The sequence below is a fragment of the Hydra viridissima genome, unplaced genomic scaffold (assembly GCF_058129835.1).
Source record: "Hydra viridissima isolate aposymbiotic clone 2 unplaced genomic scaffold, HvirCarnegie_v1 scaffold_9, whole genome shotgun sequence".
Lineage (NCBI taxonomy): Eukaryota > Metazoa > Cnidaria > Hydrozoa > Anthoathecata > Hydridae > Hydra > Hydra viridissima.
The window spans coordinates 7,538,250-7,558,145 of NW_028324308.1; the positions used below are offsets into that span (position 1 = coordinate 7,538,250).

At 28.9% G+C, this 19,896-nt stretch overlaps 1 protein-coding gene across 2 annotated transcripts; it reads right to left on the minus strand.

The window, feature by feature from the left end:
* Positions 1–2,098: 2,098 nt before the first annotated feature.
* LOC145185634 (cell division cycle protein 27 homolog) lies at positions 2,099–16,783 on the minus strand. 2 transcript variants are annotated; one of them, XR_016455651.1, is made up of 20 exons: positions 16,465–16,783; positions 16,300–16,375; positions 16,000–16,147; positions 15,065–15,181; positions 13,804–13,901; positions 8,591–8,942; positions 8,315–8,441; positions 7,709–7,858; positions 7,445–7,516; positions 7,108–7,264; positions 6,698–6,870; positions 5,960–6,014; positions 5,559–5,659; positions 5,310–5,387; positions 4,099–4,179; positions 3,550–3,677; positions 3,299–3,416; positions 3,046–3,174; positions 2,665–2,739; positions 2,099–2,589 (listed from the first exon to the last, which is right to left on the minus strand). XR_016455651.1 is itself a non-coding variant. In XM_080061597.2 (19 exons), the coding sequence occupies exons 1-19, from the start codon at positions 16,486–16,488 to the stop codon at positions 2,389–2,391; spliced, it is 2,382 nt and encodes a 793-aa protein (XP_079917723.2). In that variant the 5' UTR covers positions 16,489–16,783; the 3' UTR covers positions 2,099–2,388. The 2 variants fall into 2 exon arrangements, 1 of the variants encoding a protein (XP_079917723.2); XM_080061597.2 differs by lacking the exon at positions 5,310–5,387.
* Positions 16,784–19,896: the final 3,113 nt, after the last annotated feature.

Here is a 19,896-nt window from a genome sequence, read left to right on the forward strand (position 1 = left end):
TCATGTGATCTAAAAATGGCCAATACCATTTGTGGAATTCAATCCCATTCAAGCAAGCATCCTTACTGCTGGTGTGATGTCGATTCTGACAATCTATCAGAATGTGGATCTCTTGGCACATTAAAGGAAAAATATGCCGAGTTTGTTGGTAATGGCTCAGATTTAAACTTTGCAAAAAGTTTTGTAAATGTAATCCATTTACCGTTGATCAATATGGAAACTCAGTACTCATTTTAGATGTTATTACGCCGATGGAACTTCATCTTCTTCTTGGATTTGTTAATCGTCTTTTCAAAAATCCGTCAGACTTGTGGCCTGCCTCCAAAAAATGGCCAGCTGAGTTGCACATTCAGCACCAGCCGTACCATGGTGGATAATTAAAAGGCAATGATTTTCATACGCTTTCAAAAAACATTGACATTCTCCAATAAATTGCTGAAAAAGCTTGTGCTTATGAAGTCTTTGGTTTTATTGAAACTCTAAGTCATTTCAAAGAAGTTGTTTCTTCATGTTTTGGAACAATACTAAAGGAAAACTTTAAGACTATTTTTGCCAATATCTGTCACACCAAAAGTCCATGCTGTTTTCTACCACGTTGAAGAATTTGTGTTTTAAGCATCAATCTTCACTTGGAATCTTTAGTGAACAAGCAACTGAAAAATTGTACTCAAAACTCAATGCTAATTGGGAACGATAAAAAGCGCTGCTCTGAACATCCAAAATATGAAAAAGAACTTTATAATTGACTATAGTTGACTATAACAGCAAGCATTTGTAACAAAGAAAAGCAAACTATTGTATGAAAGTATGCTAGAATTAAAAACTAAAATTTTTAATTTAAAACTGTAAAAAGTACCATTTATTTCTTGTCTCTAATATTCCACACCTAAGTATCTGTATATTTTTGGGCTATATATAGTTTTTGCACTGAAGAAAATATATTGCGTAATTTTTTTCAGTTTTTAGTTAAAGTACAAATATTTGCAAGGAACTAGAATAATATTTTGAGTACTTTAGATGAGATGTTTTGAAATGTTTTAATTTCGACCAAGCTAAATTTGGAGTTTAAGCATTAAGGTTAAGGTTGCATCTTATTTTTTTTCAAAGTTTAAGAAAACAATATTTAACAGCCAAAATTTACGCTATTTTTTCGAAAATACCCTAATTATTTGCCTCTTGACCCAAATTGAGGGAGGAAATTTTTTGAAAAACAAAAAAAAAAAAAAAAAAAAAAAAAAATCATAGTCTCAGTAAAAAAAATCTTGGTGAAAAAGATTTTTTCATTTCGTGTTTAAGAGTAATGACCATGTAATGAATGCAACCCCCTCAAATTGAGGGGGATGTAAATTTTACATGGTCACCTCTTCTGAACACCAAAAGTATTGTTGATGAAATTTGAATTATATAAAAGAGCTTTGGTCTACTATAGAATAACGAAGCTTTTTTTTCCAAAATAATATTTTCTTCGACGGGGTTCAGGAGGGCAAAATTATTGGGTTTTTTTTTCCCAAGTTCCGATTGTGTATTTTTTGTAAATCATCCTCATTTGACATCATCATGAATATATAAAAGTTTTGAGTTTGCACCATGCTGGGAAAGTAACCGTCTTGAGCATCAAATATCCAAAATCTAACTATTAAAACGTCAAAATCAGGCTCGGACAAAATTAAAAGATTTTAAAAACACCTCCAAATGTACACATAGGGTCTATATAATACTTGCATAGAAGGATTTTTCCTTCTATGCAAGCATTATATAGACCCTATGTGTATATTTTTGGTCCTTTCAGATGAGTTGATCGTGAATTTGACAGGGGATGCGAAAGAAAGAGAGAGAGAGAGAGAAAAAAAAAAATCAATAGAAGAAGCCTGTGTCAAAGGTTCGACATTAAGCTAGAACCACACGTCAATATTTAGATTTTTTTTGATAAGAAAAAAGAACTTGCTCTATATTTAAACCAATATTGAAATAAAGTTTTAACCAAAATATCAGTTGAATCTATGCTAGCATTATTAGTAGCAGATGATAGATTTACCATAAATTCTTTTGCAAATTTCCAAATCATAAAAACTCTTTTCAATCATGAACGATCGAGTCATTAAAAGCCTCATCAATAAATATATATTTGCCAACTATCGCGTGAATTTAAATGAAGAATATTAGTTTATAAAATCTGTCGTAACAAAAAACAAAAAAACAGCAACAAAAAAAAACAAAAAAAAAAAACACGCGTATTTGGGTGTTTACATCACTAATTTTCTCGCGCAGCAACCTCATATTAGTTTCACGCAAAATAAACGAAGTATGAACCAAAGGTGTACTCCGGAATCTGCAGTTATGGTATTGTAATCATTGAAGTTTAAAACTTATCAATTTATACTTTCTTACTTATTGTTGGTTGCTATTAGAAATATCAGACATTGCATCATCGTCAATTGAATCTGTAACAACGCTAGTAAGAATATCTTCCGTGCTTTGAAGCTGATTCATCGCTTCTTTGATCATGTTATTAGGACCGTGAGGATTTAAACTCATCGCCCATGAAAAATTTTGTTGTGCTAATATCACTTCGTTAAGCTTCTGATACACCTAAAAATAAGAAAAAGGATATGTAACGCGCGTTACATTATTCGTTCGAAAGATATAAAAAAAATATTCACCAACCTTTCCTATCATGTAATAGACTAATGAATCTTTAGGAGCTAATTTCTTAACTTCGAAAAGTTCTTCAAGAGCTTCCTAAACGTGATTCATAATAATAAAACAATAAGTTAATAAGAAAACAAAGGTTTCGGTACTAAAGGTATAGTTTTACTTAGGCAAAGACCACCGAAGCGACCAAAATATTAAGTAATCAGAACTTACAGGAGTAAAAAGTCTTAATAAACTTTGTCTATTTTTTTGCATAACAGTACATTCATAAAAGTTTTAACATTTCATTTTAAGATTAACACACTTAAAAAATTGACTTGGTGAAGGACTGAGCATTAAAAATGACGTATTAACTTAAGATTTAGAAATACAATAAAACAACTTTAAAGACACCTGTAGTCTCTCTGAGTCAAAGTAGAACCTCGCTCGATGATATTTGCAAAGAGCATTTTTATTATTAAATTCTATAGCTTTATTTATTGTATCCATGGCTGAATCAGTTTCCCCTAGCTCGTGTTGGGTCTAAACCAAAATACAAATTAATGTAAAAGAAACTTCTCGCGGGCCTGGGCACTTTATATTTACATATGATAGTTATAAAATAATAACTATCTTTATTAAAGAGAGGATTAGAAAATACACCTACCACTGCTAAATGCCCCAGCAATACCGAATTTCTGGGATTTATTTTAAGAGCAAGTTGAAAATGTAACTTTGCTAAAGGAAAATTATCTTGCTTGAAGTATATCATTCCGATTCCGTACCTAAAATAATTAATTAAAATAATTAACTAAAATAATTATCAAAAAACATATTTTCTTTGTTCTTATTGAAAAAATTAAAAAATGCTAACAAAAATAGGTTAAAACCGAACAAATATTACGATCAAATACCCACCAAGCATTGTAATGTCTTTCATTATAACGAAGTGCAGTCCGAAAACAGGAGAGACCTTTGTCAAAATCTTCAACAAAAACGTATTCATGACCAAGCAGAGTGTAAGCGTACGAAAATTCAGGAGCAAGCTGAAGTTAAGTCATAAAAAGTGGAAATATAAGTTCATACAAAAGTGAATTAAAAAAAACAACAAAAAAACTAGAACAATAAAAACATCAATAACACGCAGTAGAACAGATATTATGAGGCCATAACTAAAATATTATAGACATTTTAAAAACATTTTGCTATTGCGATTTACTGTACATTCTTGATAAAAAACACTGTTTTCTAAAGGCTTTATTTAAAGTTCTAGGTTTTCAATATGAATGTCAAAACATTTTAGTTTTTTTAAACCATTATTTGCATCATACAATAGCTCCTAATAATAACAATAAAAAAAAAGAACTCATATTCATGTTACATCTTTGAAAAATGAAATCCAAACTTCTATTCGAAACCTAAAATGGCTTGGAATAAAAAATTGCATTGGACTTAACCAAAACATACTTGAACAGCGCGATGAAGAAACCTTATTGCGGTATTATGTTCCTTCTGTAAACTGAAACAGTTAGCCATAGCACACCAAGCCTAATGAGAAAAATCTAAATACTTAAGTATAATGTAATTTGAAAAAACTATGTAAGATTAACAATAATAATAGAAGAACCATAACTAATTTGATAACAAAAAACCATAACTAATTTGATAACTTAGTAACTTACATTTATATTATAATAATTTCGTAATTTACATTTATAGTAATAAAAATGAAATGGAAAAAATAAGCTTAATGATGTGAGAGGAGGGAGGGGGGTTGTAATAATATTATCAAGGGGGGACAATGCTAAATAACAAGAGGGTGATAATAATAATAATGCTGGGGTCATAATGATATTTAGGGAATCACAACAAAAATAATGAAAGGGGCAACAATAATAATAATGCAGGGGTCATAATAAAAACATTTAGGGAATCATAATAAAATAATGAGTAGGGTCAAAATAATAATAATAATGAGAGCCACAATAAAAATGGAAAAAAAAAATACAGACATAAGAAAGATCATTTGAACTTTTATTTTTATAATAAACATTATTTTGCCAATGATTATTATTAAATGCCATTGACTAATGTCTTAATATTAAGTAACATAACATATACCTGCATAGCCCTTCTCTTACAAATTATAAAAATTAAGAACAGCAGACGTTTTTTCCAAAAATAAAACAAATGTCAGCTGAAAGAGCATTTAATCATTATTACTGCAGTGCCTTATGGAATTAAAATCAAAACATTAAGTTTGAATGCATGCATTAATACCTGTCTTTTAAATACTATGGTAATACATTCCTTGCCAAGTACTTAGAGTGCTTAATTTAAATTTAATGACATTTGTCAGAAAAAATATTAATTTACTTGAATATTTAAACTAAACTTTTTGATGATTACATCTTTAAGTAAATTGATATTAAACCTGAAAAAGAGGAATAACATTTAAAATAAGCACTTTTTGCAATTAAAAAGTAATTCAGCTTCAAAATATTCAAATCAAAGATATCAATTCATACATTAATACTTAATTTTTAAAGTTTTAATGCTGAAAAATGCCACAAGATACTGCAGTAATAACAATGCAATTATATAATTGGTTGCAAATATGAAGACTTTTGATTAACATTCAACTCAGAAGCATAATAATAATGGTAGGTACAAGCTACCTTAACGTAACATTTACTATGCAAAATATTTCCAACAATGACAAAACCAAATCAACACGTTACATCAACACGTTAAATCTGAAGTTAAATTTGATGTTGGTGAATATAAATATTAGTTAAAAAATAAATTTATAACAAAAATGAAATAAATCATAAAACAAATGATATTCAAATTGAAAAAATTTGAAACACATGTTTAAAAAAGTTTCACTTTTTGCCAACAATTATTGTTGAAAAAATGTTACTAACAATTGCAGAGTTTTTGTCACTATCAACTAGACTTTGAGCCAGGCAGGACAGTTCACAGTCTTTACGTGATAACCATAACAGAGATGAATACACTGCCATTCCTGAAAGAAAAATCAGATTTCTGATAAACAATTATAAACAATTAAAAGAAAATCTTTTATGCTACAATACATGTTTAAAGTAGAAATAATATAACAATGTTATAAAATAATATAAAAAGGAAGGGCCTAGTTATCATTTCAAAAAGTGTGAATATAGTTAAATGATTATCAAATGTTCACTTTAATACTTCAAACTATGAAAAACAGGTTTAAAACAAAACACTTTCCTCTCAATTATTGAAAACAATTATTCAAGAGCTTACAAGGATGATTTCATAATGTACTAGATAAATATAATACCTTCAGCCATATAATCAGGGTCACACTCTCTGACTTTCTCAAACACCTTTTCAGCCTGTACAAAGTAATAAGTTTTTTGTCATACTCCTCTTTACAATTGCAACAATCCAATTGTAAAGAGGAGCATGAGTAATAAAAGTTTTACATATTAAAATAGTTAAAGTGATTTAATTTCTCATTTAAAATTTGAATAAATCTATTATTTTCCTTCACTCACAAAATTACACATCACACATTTGATTTCTCCTTCACTCACACATTTGATTTTTACCCTGAATAACAGCTTTTATATAAATAAATATATACTGCTACTAAATTAACATAATTCTTATAAAAATTGAAAACTCTTGTTATTCACACATGAGTTTAAAAGGTCGTATTCACCAAAACTCTACTAGAGATCATTAAGGAGTTTCAAAATTTTGTGAATAATAGGTAATTTAGTTTTCACACAAAAACTCAAAACTTTACTTCTAGTAGAGAAAAAATCAAGAATAGCAGACTTTGGCAAGAGTAATAGACATTAACTTGAATTTAAAATGTTATACCTTTTTGCTCCATAACTTCAATTATAAATTAGATTTTTAGTCTACTTTAGTAGAGTTTTGAGGAATACTAATTGTTCTACCATTTTATATTGATAGGAAATATAGAAAATGTAAGTCAACTCAGCAGTTCTAATTCAGCATATAAAAATAAGTGCAACTCAGAAGAGTTTAAGATTAAAAAAAAACATACTGTTGCCATTTCACCCATTTCATAGTACGCCAAACCCAGTTGTTCCATGACCCAACTTGTTGACTGTTGGTGCAAAGGTAAGCTTTCAAAATATTCAATTGCTTTTTTGGAATCATATAAAGAAAGCACGTGGTAGGCTTTACCAATTTCTTGAAATAAACGCATCCAGCCATCTAAAAAGACAATAATTCTATCAATACTATTTAAATTTATCACAGAGGAAAAATAAATTACTTTGTTTAAAAAGAACTCTGGGAAAAAATTATGCTTAAAAATGTTTCTGTAAATGATAAGCTATTTCCTTTCTGTAGATAGTTTCTCTAACACTAAGCCTGTGCTTACAAAATCAAAGTTTTAAAAAGCAACTAAAAAACTTTTTTTTAGAAAATAAACTTAAATGAATGCCCCACCTGCATTTTGCTGGATTGGAGATAGAGAAAGAGAAGCAGGCTTCTCATCTTTGACTAATAGACCACTATTAAGGTTCTCTTTCTTAGCAGAGCTTTGAATGATATTTTGAATTGTAGGGGTTAACGGCTGTGTACTTGAGACTTGAGTCAGACGAGACTACATAAATTCATGAACATATACATAAAAATATAAGATGATGCAATAAAAAGATAATAAAAAATATCCAAAAAGACATACTGAAAAGTGAAAAAAGGTAACAATAACTGTTTAAGTTTGCATTCATAATCAATAAATCAAAATACATCTTGAGATTCAAAAATTTTTTACTACTTATACCTTAGTTTTTCGTGTAGTTGCAACAGGCTTGCTAGCATCTGCAAACCTAACACGAGGTGTTCTTTTAACATCCTAAATGTAATATGCTAAATAAAGGATATTTAGATCCTAATCATAATAAGGGATATCATTATAAGGATCTATACCTTATCAATTTCATAGAACTTTTTTTTTTATCTGGTTAAATAATTGTTTGAACTTTTTTGACTTTGTTACTGAAGAGGAAGACAAAAGGACACAATAGATAATTTTGTCTACACACACCTTTGCTGAAGTATCAAACAGACGGTTACTTCTTCGTAAAGCAGTACTGTTTGTTGAAACAACCAACTGAGAAACAGGCGAAGGGGAACAAAATGAGAACCCAGATAAACCCATAGATGAGTTGCGTCCATCTTTTACTTTGATTGTTGTCTTTAAATAAAACGAAATTTTGTTCTGTTAACTTTTTAAATGCAGATGAATATAATTTCTATTTTATTTATTTTACCTTAAGCCATAGAGCTGATATAAACTTACCTTACCAAGAAACAGTTCATATCAACCAATTAAAAAAAAAAAAAATGTAAAACTGATTTTATACAAATTTATGAAATGTAATGAAAACTGATTTTTAAAAGAACTAATAACAGTAATAATCTTCTAAAAATTCAATTTTACAACTCAATATTTTGAAGAAAAGAATTAGGTAGAATTTTAAAATTGAAAGTTCTTTTAAAAATAGCACTAATATGATTTTATAAAAAGTGATTTTCATTACCCTAAAATATTGACAAAACTTTAATTTTAAGATTAAGATTAATCTAATATTTATTTCTGAAAATTGCCATCAGGAAATCATATCTTTGTAGTAGGCTAATTAAAAATTACTTGTCTCTGAGGAACTTTCAAAGGAGCTTTTAAAGGATTTTCATTGAAACCAGATATGGGAGGTGTGATGAAATTTGGTGAGCTACCCAATTCACCCACAGGTGAATCAACTGGAAGAACACCAAAGCTAGAAATTAAAATGCGATTAAAAAAAGTTAAACATAAAAAAAGTTTAATGAAAAATAATCAAAGAAAATCTAAAGCAAAAATAGAAAAAAAAAAGTGTTTACTTATAATAAAAATAATTCCATATAAATTGAATTACTAAAAACTGACTTAGGAGTGACAGGACTATCAGACGCCTTAGTTCCAATTATTCTTTGCCTTGCTTTAACAGGACCTCGCGTTTTCTTTAATCCAATTGATTGTGGTGGGGGCATATCAGAATCGCCATCATTCCATTCAAAATTTGTGGTGGATAAATGATCTTGCAACGATGGTTTACTCACAACAGTTGATGTAAGTAATGGACCAGATTTTGCAGGGTCTAGGTTTTCAGAGCAAACACTTTTGTAGTTGGATAATAAATCGAAGGGGGAAAAATCTGTGTTTTTGATTAATGAATGCTGTGAACAAACTTTAATTGAGCTTGAAGATTTAAAATAATCAGCTGGATCAATTTTTTCTCCTACATATAAAAAATATTTATCTCATGGTTTTAAGATTTTGAAAATTTTAATTGTAATTAAATCTTTATAACATAAAACTATGTTCAAAATAATAGTAAACAGCTTTCAAAAATAGTATTCAAAAATAGTGTATTATCTTATTTTTGCAAAAAATCTTCTTGATAAAATATTCTCAAATTCATAAATATTGAATGTTCAAATAAATAAAAGCCATTAAATTGTTCCTCAATAATATTACAAATTTGCAAAAGATACTTTGACAAAAATGGAGTTTGCAGTAAAAGGGGATGTTTGTATTTTAATGTTAGTTCTTGTTTAAAATAACATGTTAGTATTCATAGAAGTTTTTTTTGTAGTATTTTTAAAAATGGCTGAACAACAACACTGCAATAAGTCTACAAGCCATGTACACATTTAAGATGGGATTCCTTTAAAAAACGACTTTTTTTTTCTCTAAGAATCTGATTGAGCAGGCCAGCCCATAACATGAATCTTATTTGATTAAAACCAATTTTTTGAAACTTTGCTTGTGTTCTTCAGGTCATTGTCTTGCATAAATACTAATTCTAAAAGTATTTTATACTCAGCAAAGGGTAGCATGTTATTTTGAAAAATATCTTTGTAGTGATATTGATCAATAATATCTTTAGTTCAAAATATAAGCCAAACTCCATAATACAAGAAATAACCCCAAATAGAAATCCACCAAAGGTCCACCTTGCTTCACAGTTTGTAAAGTATACCAGGGTTTGTAAAATATTTTTGATCGATTTCTAAAATGTTATTAAATACCAAAAGAACCAAAAAAGGATAATTTTGCTTTTGTCAGACCAAAAAATTTTGTTACATTTTTCAAAGCCCAGTAGACACTTTGCTTGATAAAGACTGATTGCTTTTCAACATACTTTTTTTCTCTTCTTATTTTTAAAGTACTAGCGGACAAATTCAAATCCTGCTTAATGGTAGAAGCTATTTTAGAGTTCTGTTTGGCTAGAAGTAACCATGACAGGTGAACATTTGATAATATCTTTAATTTCTTTGTAGTTTCTATTTTACTTACTGAGATTATTGATCAACTGTTCTCCTCACAGCCCACTTTACAAATAAATTTTTAATGTATTTTTTACAGAAACCATTTTGTTTATAGATAAATGTAGTACCTTTAGCCATATAATCAACAAACTTCACTTAATTTACAACCAATAAATGAAAAAAAAAACAAAAAAAAAAACAAACATTTTATTATCAACTTTAATTACAAAGAACAATACATGCAAACAAAACATACATTTGATATGGTACTTTTAATCACATTATTATTTATGGTAATAATAAATTACATTATTTTTCAAAAATAGTCTTTAAACACATAAAATAACACAGGGTGGCCAGCCACTTAGTTCATTCAAATTCCCTGACTTCTCCCTGACTTATTATATTTTTCCCTGAGTTAACTTAAACTTAAACTTTCAAAAGAATTAACACACATATAAAAATGTTAAAAAGTAAAGATTTTAAATATAAAATGTTTTTTTTTTGTTTTTTAAAAATGATTTTTTTCAGATTAAAAATCATTTTTAAATTTAAGGAAGTAAAAATAATTCAAATCTATGTAATCAAAAAAATGTAAATCTGTTCATTCCATTTTGCGTGAAAGCATTTTTATTTCAGCTTCAATCTCGCGTATATCTTCCTGATGATGTTGATTTAGCTTTGTTTTTTTAGCATTTAATTCCTTGATTTTCTGCACAGCTACTCTTTTATCAATACTTTCTTTTTCTTCTTGCACCTGTTCTTCTCACTTTCGTTTCAATGAATCTTTGTAATGTGAATGAGACATATTTACACTTTTAATCATTGATTTGGTTATTTCAACATTGCAAACTCCACTAACATGGTGAATTCCATCATATACCTGTCTTTGGGCAACTACAGAGCTCTTATGTAAATTTTCAAGAACAAGAACATCTGAATTGGTAGAAAACCCACTTTCAACTTGTGCATTTCCATGTGAAAAAGTGAAGACAATTTTGGATACTTCAAATAAGGAACTAAAATTCTGGCTTATAAAAGGAATTAAAAAAACATCCAACCTATCTTTATAAACATTATAATTTGTAAACTGTAATCTGTGGATACCTTTGGCAAGATCACATAAATCTTGATACTGAATATTGACCTTATCAGCTAATGTGGCATTAATCCATTTAGATTCGTGAAGGATTGTGAGTAAATCAGTCATTCTGCTTTTTCCTATGTCAGAACTAGAACAAATAGTAATGGGGTTTAAAGCGGATATAGCTCTTGTAAGTTTATATTTTAAAGGACTTCTCTCCCTCAGTTCATCAACCACTCCGATATAAAACTGGATACAATCACTTCAAAATTGTAACTTTTGATTTTCACTTACTTTTATTTTAAAAAGAAGCGAAGAAGTTGCAATACCAAATTTTACTTCTTTTTTGTGACACTTATGCATGGTTAGGTCTATTTTCATTAGCTTAATAATAGATTTTGCCCCATCCAATACATCTTTTTTTAATAAAGTTCTGCATGACGGATCTCATCAGTTTTTCTAGTTCTTGGTAAAGAAAAGGTGCTAATGGAGAATCCGACTGAAAAAGTCTTAAGGCTCTGCAATTGAAGCCAAATACTGAAAAAATGAAATTTTAGCAAGCATCAAAAGATCATTGACAGCGTCAGTAACAAAATTTACAGTATAACTGTTTGGTAGTTTAGACTGTTTAACATACAACTTCACATTATCGTAAATATCTAAAGCTCTCTGACATACAGATACATTTTCAACCCATCTTGTTGAACAAAATTTCTTAGGAAACTTATCACTTCCACAAATTGATTGATAATCTGCCCTACATGCAGGACTATCATGAAAAAGTTTATAAAAACTCCTGAGTACTCCATTAACATTCCAATTGACTTTTTTATGACCTGCTTGATATGCACCATGTACAACATGTAGGCCACATGACCCCATTTCAAGAATAGATGTTTCAAATTTTTTACCGAATTCATCACTGAGTATATCAAAAAACTTCCAATTTACATTTGGTCCATCCATAGATATTTGTAAAATTTTAGCTTGGAGATTTTCATTTAGGACATTTGTAAAACCTTTGTACAAATCATAAGCAGTTGCATGGCCAAGAAACACAGACGAAAAGTATCTTGTAGTCACTTGGTTACACATCACATCCCAATATCGAATGCAAATATCCATTTGGCCTTTTTGAACAACTTCATTTAAAGATTCATCAAAACATACAACAATGTGGGTAGAGTTAAAAATAGCTTTTAAAACTAGATCATGAAAATACCGGGCAAGTCCATGTGTAATGTTATAGGCCACTTTAGTTTTCCCAATAGTCATTTTTTTAGCAATATAACTGTCAGAAAACATACGCTGAAATAGAAGTCCAATTTTGGAACATGATCTGTATGAAAAATGTTGCTGTGTTACGTATAGTGCCCAAAGTATTTCAGAACGTGTTACATCATTTTAAGCCGTAAATAGAGAGAAAGGTGGTACTACTGTGCTGGAAGAAGTTGTTGAAACGATTGATACTAGTTGAGAAGATTTTAGAAATGAATCAGTAACTAATGAAATTGATGAAGCAGATGCTTTTGATGCTGTATTTTTCTGTGACATATTACTGTTAAAATAATCTAGTACTTTTGGTTGACTTTTTCAAGATATGTTTTTTAAATGTTTGCCACTTTTTTTATGGCTTCTAACTGCCATTATACCCATATTACTTAGAGAAAATGTTTTTCCACATACACTACACAAAGCCTTTGTTTTATCATCGATTCTCTTTAGCCAACCCCATGATGGATGGAATTCATGATTGATCCAGTCATTGTCAAAATAAGTTAGTTTAGACATTATTGTTACTATTTTTTAACTATTTACCTGGAAAAAATCTACACTACATAAACATACAGCTATAAAATATATTATATAGATGTAATATATTTAACTCATATAGAAGCACATAGTTAAATAAATTGAATATAAAAATAATTTATTTTAAAAATAAGTTTCAAACTTTAGATAATAATATAATAGCAATCATATTTACTATTTTTATCAGAATTTAAGAGGGTTGTAACTACAATAACAAAAAAAATATTAAAATAAATTAAATTTTTCTTTCCTTCTATTATTCACCTCCCCAAGGCCAAGGGGGCCATTTCAGTCAAGGAGACTACTCATTTTTTTTTTAATTTAATTTTCCCTGACTTTTGGCAAAAAATGTAAAAACCCCTGACTTTTCCCTGATTTCACTGACTAAAATGCTTTTCCCTGACTTTTCCCTGATTGCCCTGATTTCCAGTTGGCTGGCCACCCTGTAACATGAAATTAAATAAAGTTTTGGTTTATGGCATCACTTTTAGTAAGTTATTTAGTACAAACCACTATTCTCTATGAAAAATATTTACCTATTTTCTTTATGAATTCTTGTTAAAAACTGAAAAGTCTGTATTTTTTCAGTTACTACAGTTAAATCCTGGTAACTCAAACACTGGGTAACTTGAACTTTTATCAACTGAAACTGTTTTCATTGGTCCCTTGAAATCTCAATTGTGGAAAAAACTTTGCTCAAATCAAACATTGGTTAAGTTGAACCCATTTCCCTTGGTCCCTTGAAGGTTCAACGTACTGGGATTTAACTATACTTTTTTGAACACAGCTTGATATATAATGAAATCTTTATAATATAAAGCTTTTGTCCATTGAAAAAATGTTTATAGTATAAAATAGTGACCAGTTAAAAATATATAACAGTATATATAACACATCTATAATAGTTACCAGTTAAAAATGTAAATAGTTACCAGTTTGGCAAAGATGTTCAAATGAATGCCACAAAAATGGATTACATCTTAAACTTTCACGGAAGCAATCAGCTGCTTTGGATGATTGGCCAACTTTTCTGAAAAAAAAAAACAAACAAACAAACAAAAAGTAGATTTTTCAGCTGATAATTTTCATTATAAACAGTTTCCTTCTAAAGTATTTCATTAAATAAGAACACTTTAGTTTTAAATAGTGATATTGAAACTTGATGATAATTTAATTTTAAATGATGATATTGAAACTATATAAAACATGATGAGGATTTTCTAAAGAAGATTAAACTATATACAAAGCACCTAATCATGCTTTATATAGTATATCAAAAAAGGATAAGACTTTAATGCTTCATGTCTTTTATTGTTCTATTGATATGGAAAGGACCAGTGAACCATCATGACAAATGCTACTACTGCTTAATTAACACCTGTCAATTTATTGCAAATAACAAATACAAGGTTATCTATCCTGACCTATCTATCCTAACCTGCTCTTAGATCAGTACTACATAACAATAAATTTCCAGTTCCTATTTTTCTACAAAATGGAATTGAGTCTATAAAAAATAAATGGAGACAGAAACAAAACCTTACAGTAAACTCAGACTATATTCCTGATAATTGCAAGTTCTGTGCAAGGTGGTTTTTAAGAGCACTATTTTAAAAAAAAGCTTCCATGGATTGGTGTATTGATGCATGTTAGGCGTTTTAAAGGATGTAAGAACTTCCTGGGTGGCCATTAATTTCCTACCAGTGATATAGTTTAGGGGGGAACAGGCTGCCCCTACTGGTAAATTTTAAGTTGTAACATTTTCTGCCCTTTCAAAGATTTTCTGTCCAGCTGGTACTGTTTTCTAAATCTAAACATTTCCTCTGCAAACCAGCATTACAAACATTTCACTTTCAATTCATTTTACAGTCAATGTATCATAAAATGGATTATTCAAGAATTTCTAATGTTATATTTTGGATAGTGATAAAAAAACACACCCTAAAACCATTACAGAATTCCAACATTAGCAATTGTAAGTGCTTGATTGTTTTGTTAAAAAAAATTGTAGTTCAAGTGCAAAGCTTAAGTATATACAGTTTGAATTTTTATTCCTTTTTTTGAATTTTAAGTTGAAATATTTAAAGGCTACCCTGGACAGTATAAATCTCTTTAATGCATATTAAAAACTTGGCTGCCTTATGTCAAATAAAGTATTTTATAAACAAAGTATTTATACAAGCCTTGTGTTACCTGTATACTCTTCCCAATAGTTGCAAAGCTACACCAGAAAGTGACCCAAACTCATTAGAAATACTAAATATTGATTTGCTATGATTTCCCAGTAATGCATTTTCTGCTTCATTTAACCTATATTGAAAGATAGTAAAATTAGTAGCAGCTTCTTTGAAGTTAATTTTACTTCAAATTTAAACAAAACTGTATATTAAAAGAGTTGTGATTCATTAATTGATATTAAAGTTTAAATCTTGACTCAATTTCTTAAAAAAATCTGGTTTTTACGCCATTTAAATTTCTTTAATAGCTAATTACAAGTTGAATAATGAAATTTAAGTGACCTATGCTTTTTTAAAACCATATCTCTTGAAAACAAAATGACCAAATTTTACAAATAAAACATGTGAATAAATATTTTTTGTCTTATATGGGTATGCTATGAAATTTTAAAAAAACATTAAAGTTTTGTCATATAACTAGAATCAAAATATCTTCTTAAAGCACAAGTATATAAGAAATTGTATTAAATATCAGGTTTGACAAATTTCTACATTAAAATTGAATAAAACAAAACAAAACTTTATATCTTTCACTTGAGTTTTAACTCAGCAATGTCCCAAAAATTTCAAAGTTGCTGCCAAAAGAAGATTTGGAGTATGTTATAGAATGAGTTGTGCTTAGCTGATGTCTTATCAATTAAGCTTACAAAAAGGATGGGCAAAAAATTCCCAAATAGAAAAAGACAACTAAAATTTCTTAAAACTAATACTGCTGTGAGAAGGCATGCTTGTACTCTGGGAATTGATTTTTCAGAAATTCATTAATTCATTGTTAAAAACTTAAAATGTAAAGTTTAAAACTTTAAGAATAAAATTGATCCAAGGTAAATAAAGAAAGAAATTATGACAAATTACATTATAAAATTTAAAAACAAAACAAAAAATTCTTACTTTTCAAGATTTAGGCAAATCCAGGCAAATAAGTATCTGATTTGAATATTAGTATATGAGTTTTTTTTTAGCAAGCTATATGCACGATTTGTATATCCAGATCGATAATAACAAGTTGCTAATAAATGCAAAACCTCTTCACTGCATACTAAAATAATGATATTGTTCCACTTAAAAATTTAAATGAATTTTAGAAAGAATTTTGATTAAAAGAAGCAACATTTAAACCATTTTCTTTATCAAGGAGAAACATAACAAAACTACATTGACACTTTACCTTTATATCTTACTAAAATTTACCTTCAGCATGCAGCCTTTCAGCTAAAAATATTGCATCATTATAACAATATGAATTTAGTGCATGCCATACTGCAGCCTAAAAAGATTTTTATAACTTCATGAAAATTTTTTTTAAAAAAAATTGAGATTAATAAGTTCTTGTTTTACTGAGGGGAAAAAACTGACCTTAAGAGGCTCCTGTATAACCATTCTAAGTGGAACTTTCAAGATGGAAACTTTAACAAAAGACTTTTACTTTCAAAAGTCAGCTTAAAATCTTCAACATCAAATTAAATCATCTGTTATGGTTAGATCTTGAAATATCATTGGAAGAAAAATACTCATTCTTTTAAAAATTATTTACTATTTATTTAAAAATAACATTTATAAATCTGCATTTATGTAAAAATATACCATAATGAAATTCTTTAAATTGCTTACATTAAAATTTTTCAAAAGAAAGCTTAATAACAAAGAATAAATTTTAAAAAATAATTCGGACCTTAGTGTAATATAGTACTTTTAAAATATGATGAGAATTTATTAATGATCTCAAGATAAAGGTGATTTTCCACTTGTAAAAAGAGCGGGAGAAGAACGGGAAAAGAATGGGAAAAGTATTTTGAGTTTTTTGGAACAAAATCTAAAAAAATTAAAACAAGTAAATTCTAAATTTCCCATAAGAAATGCTCAAATTGTCCAGAGTTCTTACTTCAGTGGAAAAAAGCAATAAAACAATTAAAAGTTGAAGATTTAGTGTACCTTTGATCTCTCAAAGCAATCATACAAACTCTCAGCTTTTAGACTAAAAGAAAAGAAACCGTCAAAAATCATAAGTAAAAATAGGAGTTTGTTAAGCAAGATTGACGAGGCTCCTAACATAGTTAAATCAAGATGAAGAACTTATTTACTTACCTAGACTACTCCTCTAACTTGCTGAAATACTGAAGACCCCAGGAATATCAAATATTTGAAATGTGTTTTTAGACCATAAGGCTAACTGCTATGCATCTATTTTAATTAGTTACTCTACTAAAACTGAAAGAAAAATATCAATATATTAAAATGGTGTTGCAAAAGCTTAGTTTTTTTGAGCATCAATAGCGTGTAAATGATGGATGGTGAACTTCTTATTTGGTCATAATAGCGATTTATGGTATAGTAGGACCAGGTTTGATTGTTATAATAGAGTAGCAATAACCACCAAGCGAAAAAATGAGCTCAGGAAACATAACAAACCATGATTGTAAAATGAAAAAAATTGTCAAAACTAATGAAACTATTAAGAGCACTGAAGAAACATGATATCTATTAGTTGCTTCTTCCCTAAATTGTGCATGTTAAAAAATCAAAAGCAAGAACTTATAATGGCCCTAAAACTCATCAAATATCTTTCACAAATTTCATCACTGGTATTGAGGTTCCTGCCTATTCTTTTTAATTGTATACTTTATCAAGAACTGGACAGCAATAAAGTTCATAATTGTAAAGATTTTACAGAATTTTAAAACGTAGGTGCTAATATTAGCATAAACGCGCACTATCGCCATAAGCAGTTGCATAGATTTCTATAAATCATTGTTGATATGATTATTACACAAGGAGAGAGGTTCTATCAAGACACAAAAATGGCTGTTCTAATTAACCACATTTCAATTTTTTTTGTGTTACATTAAACTAGGTCAAAATTGATTGAAAAAAATTCAAACCTAATCAAAAAAAAATTCTCATTTAAAAGTTACGACTATATTAATTAATATCTCTTACCCGCTTTAAAATTAATTCAGGGCCCAATGGGCATTTGACATCCTTGGATGTCCAAAAAAAAACAAATTTGGTCCTGGCTGCCACGACCTAATTAGGTGTCCATGGAGGTCCAAATTAGTCGAATTTCGTCTTGATTTCTAATTTTTTAAAACATTTTTTTAAACACGCTTGCGCGAACTATAAACTGCTATTGGTTTTTTTGTTATTGAATTTAACAGCGTGCTAGACAATAATATATATTAACTAAATATCTAACTCGCGCTTCCGCAGTGAAGAAAATTTTTTACCAACCAGGTTTGTTTTGCCAGCCAGAAATAACGCAATGATAAATACAAGGCAGTCAGTTTAAAGAAAGCGGCTACCGACTTAAAAAGCTTTAAAAACTTGCTTCACTTTCTCTTACGGAATTTTTTTTTAACTAAATTTTTTCTTTTCTCCAGATTACACAGATTAAAGGTGTTGGTGGTTCAACACCACGTAGAGAATAGTTAAAAATGTGTTCGACAGCATAATGACACAACCTTTGCAAAGCTTTTTTAGTAAAGATGGGATAAAGGGAAAACGGAAATTTGTAGCCACAACGTTATACAAATGTTTAAAAAGAAGGTCAGTTGGCATACCGATCGGTATGCCAACTGACCTACTTTCAACATAATTCGAATTATGTTGCAAGAACAAAAAAGTATAATAAAATTTAAGTATGTATTTAATTAAATAAAAATATTTATATAAAAAATAGTTCTATATTTTGCTTGTTTTAAAACGAGCAATGCGAAAATAGCAAATAGAAGAAACTAAATAGTATAAAAGTTTTATGCAATTCAACTGATTCCTTTGAAAAACTTCTGTCATTTTGGGTGTTCTATTAAAATATTTTGTTGTTTTATTGCATTGTGTGAAATCGGTTTCCGAAAAAAACCTTTTATTTAAGTCAATATGCAATTTTACCGAATTTTTTAAAAAAATATATCCGCCATTTCGGACGTAAAAAGCATACATGTACAATGGTTTTCTCTCACCCAAGTTTCTAAGATTGATCCATAATAAAGCCTCTTAAAGCAAGTGCAAGTCAAAAATGACAAATAAAATGAGGATTGTTGCAATACTTTGGTTTGTAACTACAATATAGTCAGCGCAAAATCGTATTCCGTTTCATTCAGTTTTATAAGATTTTAGAGAAAGAGGAAAAAATCTTTTTCCATCGTGAAGACAGATTAGAATTTGACTCACAATCTTGTGCAACTTTGAAGACCGAAATGCGATTTCAGGGTGAAATAAAAAGTTGTATAAAGTTGAATATATTTATCAGGCAAGAAAGAAAGTTCAGTTAAAGAGATAAATCTACTTATATTGAAATTTAATCATTATAGAACAGACATAATTATCAAAAATTAAGTTAAATCTATGCATTTATTTTGTACCAAAATCATTTTTCACTTTCTGAAACAAAGAATTTTACTATTTTACGCATTATTAATATTGGTTGAAGAATATGTTCTAAATGTTACCCTCATTGTCACTGCTCTCAGTACTTTGAGCTGGAGATTGGTTGGTACTCCTTTGAGTTCCTTCACTACATTGACCTAATTCTGAATAGTCTTCCCTATGCAAATACCTGTTTTTAATGTCTGATTTAACTCTGAAAGATTATTTATGTTCATTATCAAGACTTGTGCTATTCCAAGAAGAAGGTTAATTCTCTCCTCTATAGTGGTTCTACCTGCTGCAGAGAATCATTTAAGAGAAGGGAATTAACCGGCACTTTTCAGAACTATATGGTATCCTTAATTGCTCTAGTCATTAGAGGTAAGATCTGTTGCCCAAAAGTATAGGCAGATTTTACTGTAACCA

Bases quoted from the DNA above. Each gene is read 5' to 3' on its own strand.
- LOC145185634 (XM_080061597.2), bottom strand. From the start codon at position 16,488: ATGGTTATACAGGAGCCTCTTAAG. The intron at 16,376-16,464 runs GTCAGTTTTTTC...AAATCTTTTTAG, and splicing joins TTATACAGGAGCCTCTTAAG to GCTGCAGTATGGCATGCACT. The intron at 7,517-7,708 runs GTGTGTGTAGAC...TATTACATTTAG, and splicing joins TGTTTGATACTTCAGCAAAG to GATGTTAAAAGAACACCTCG.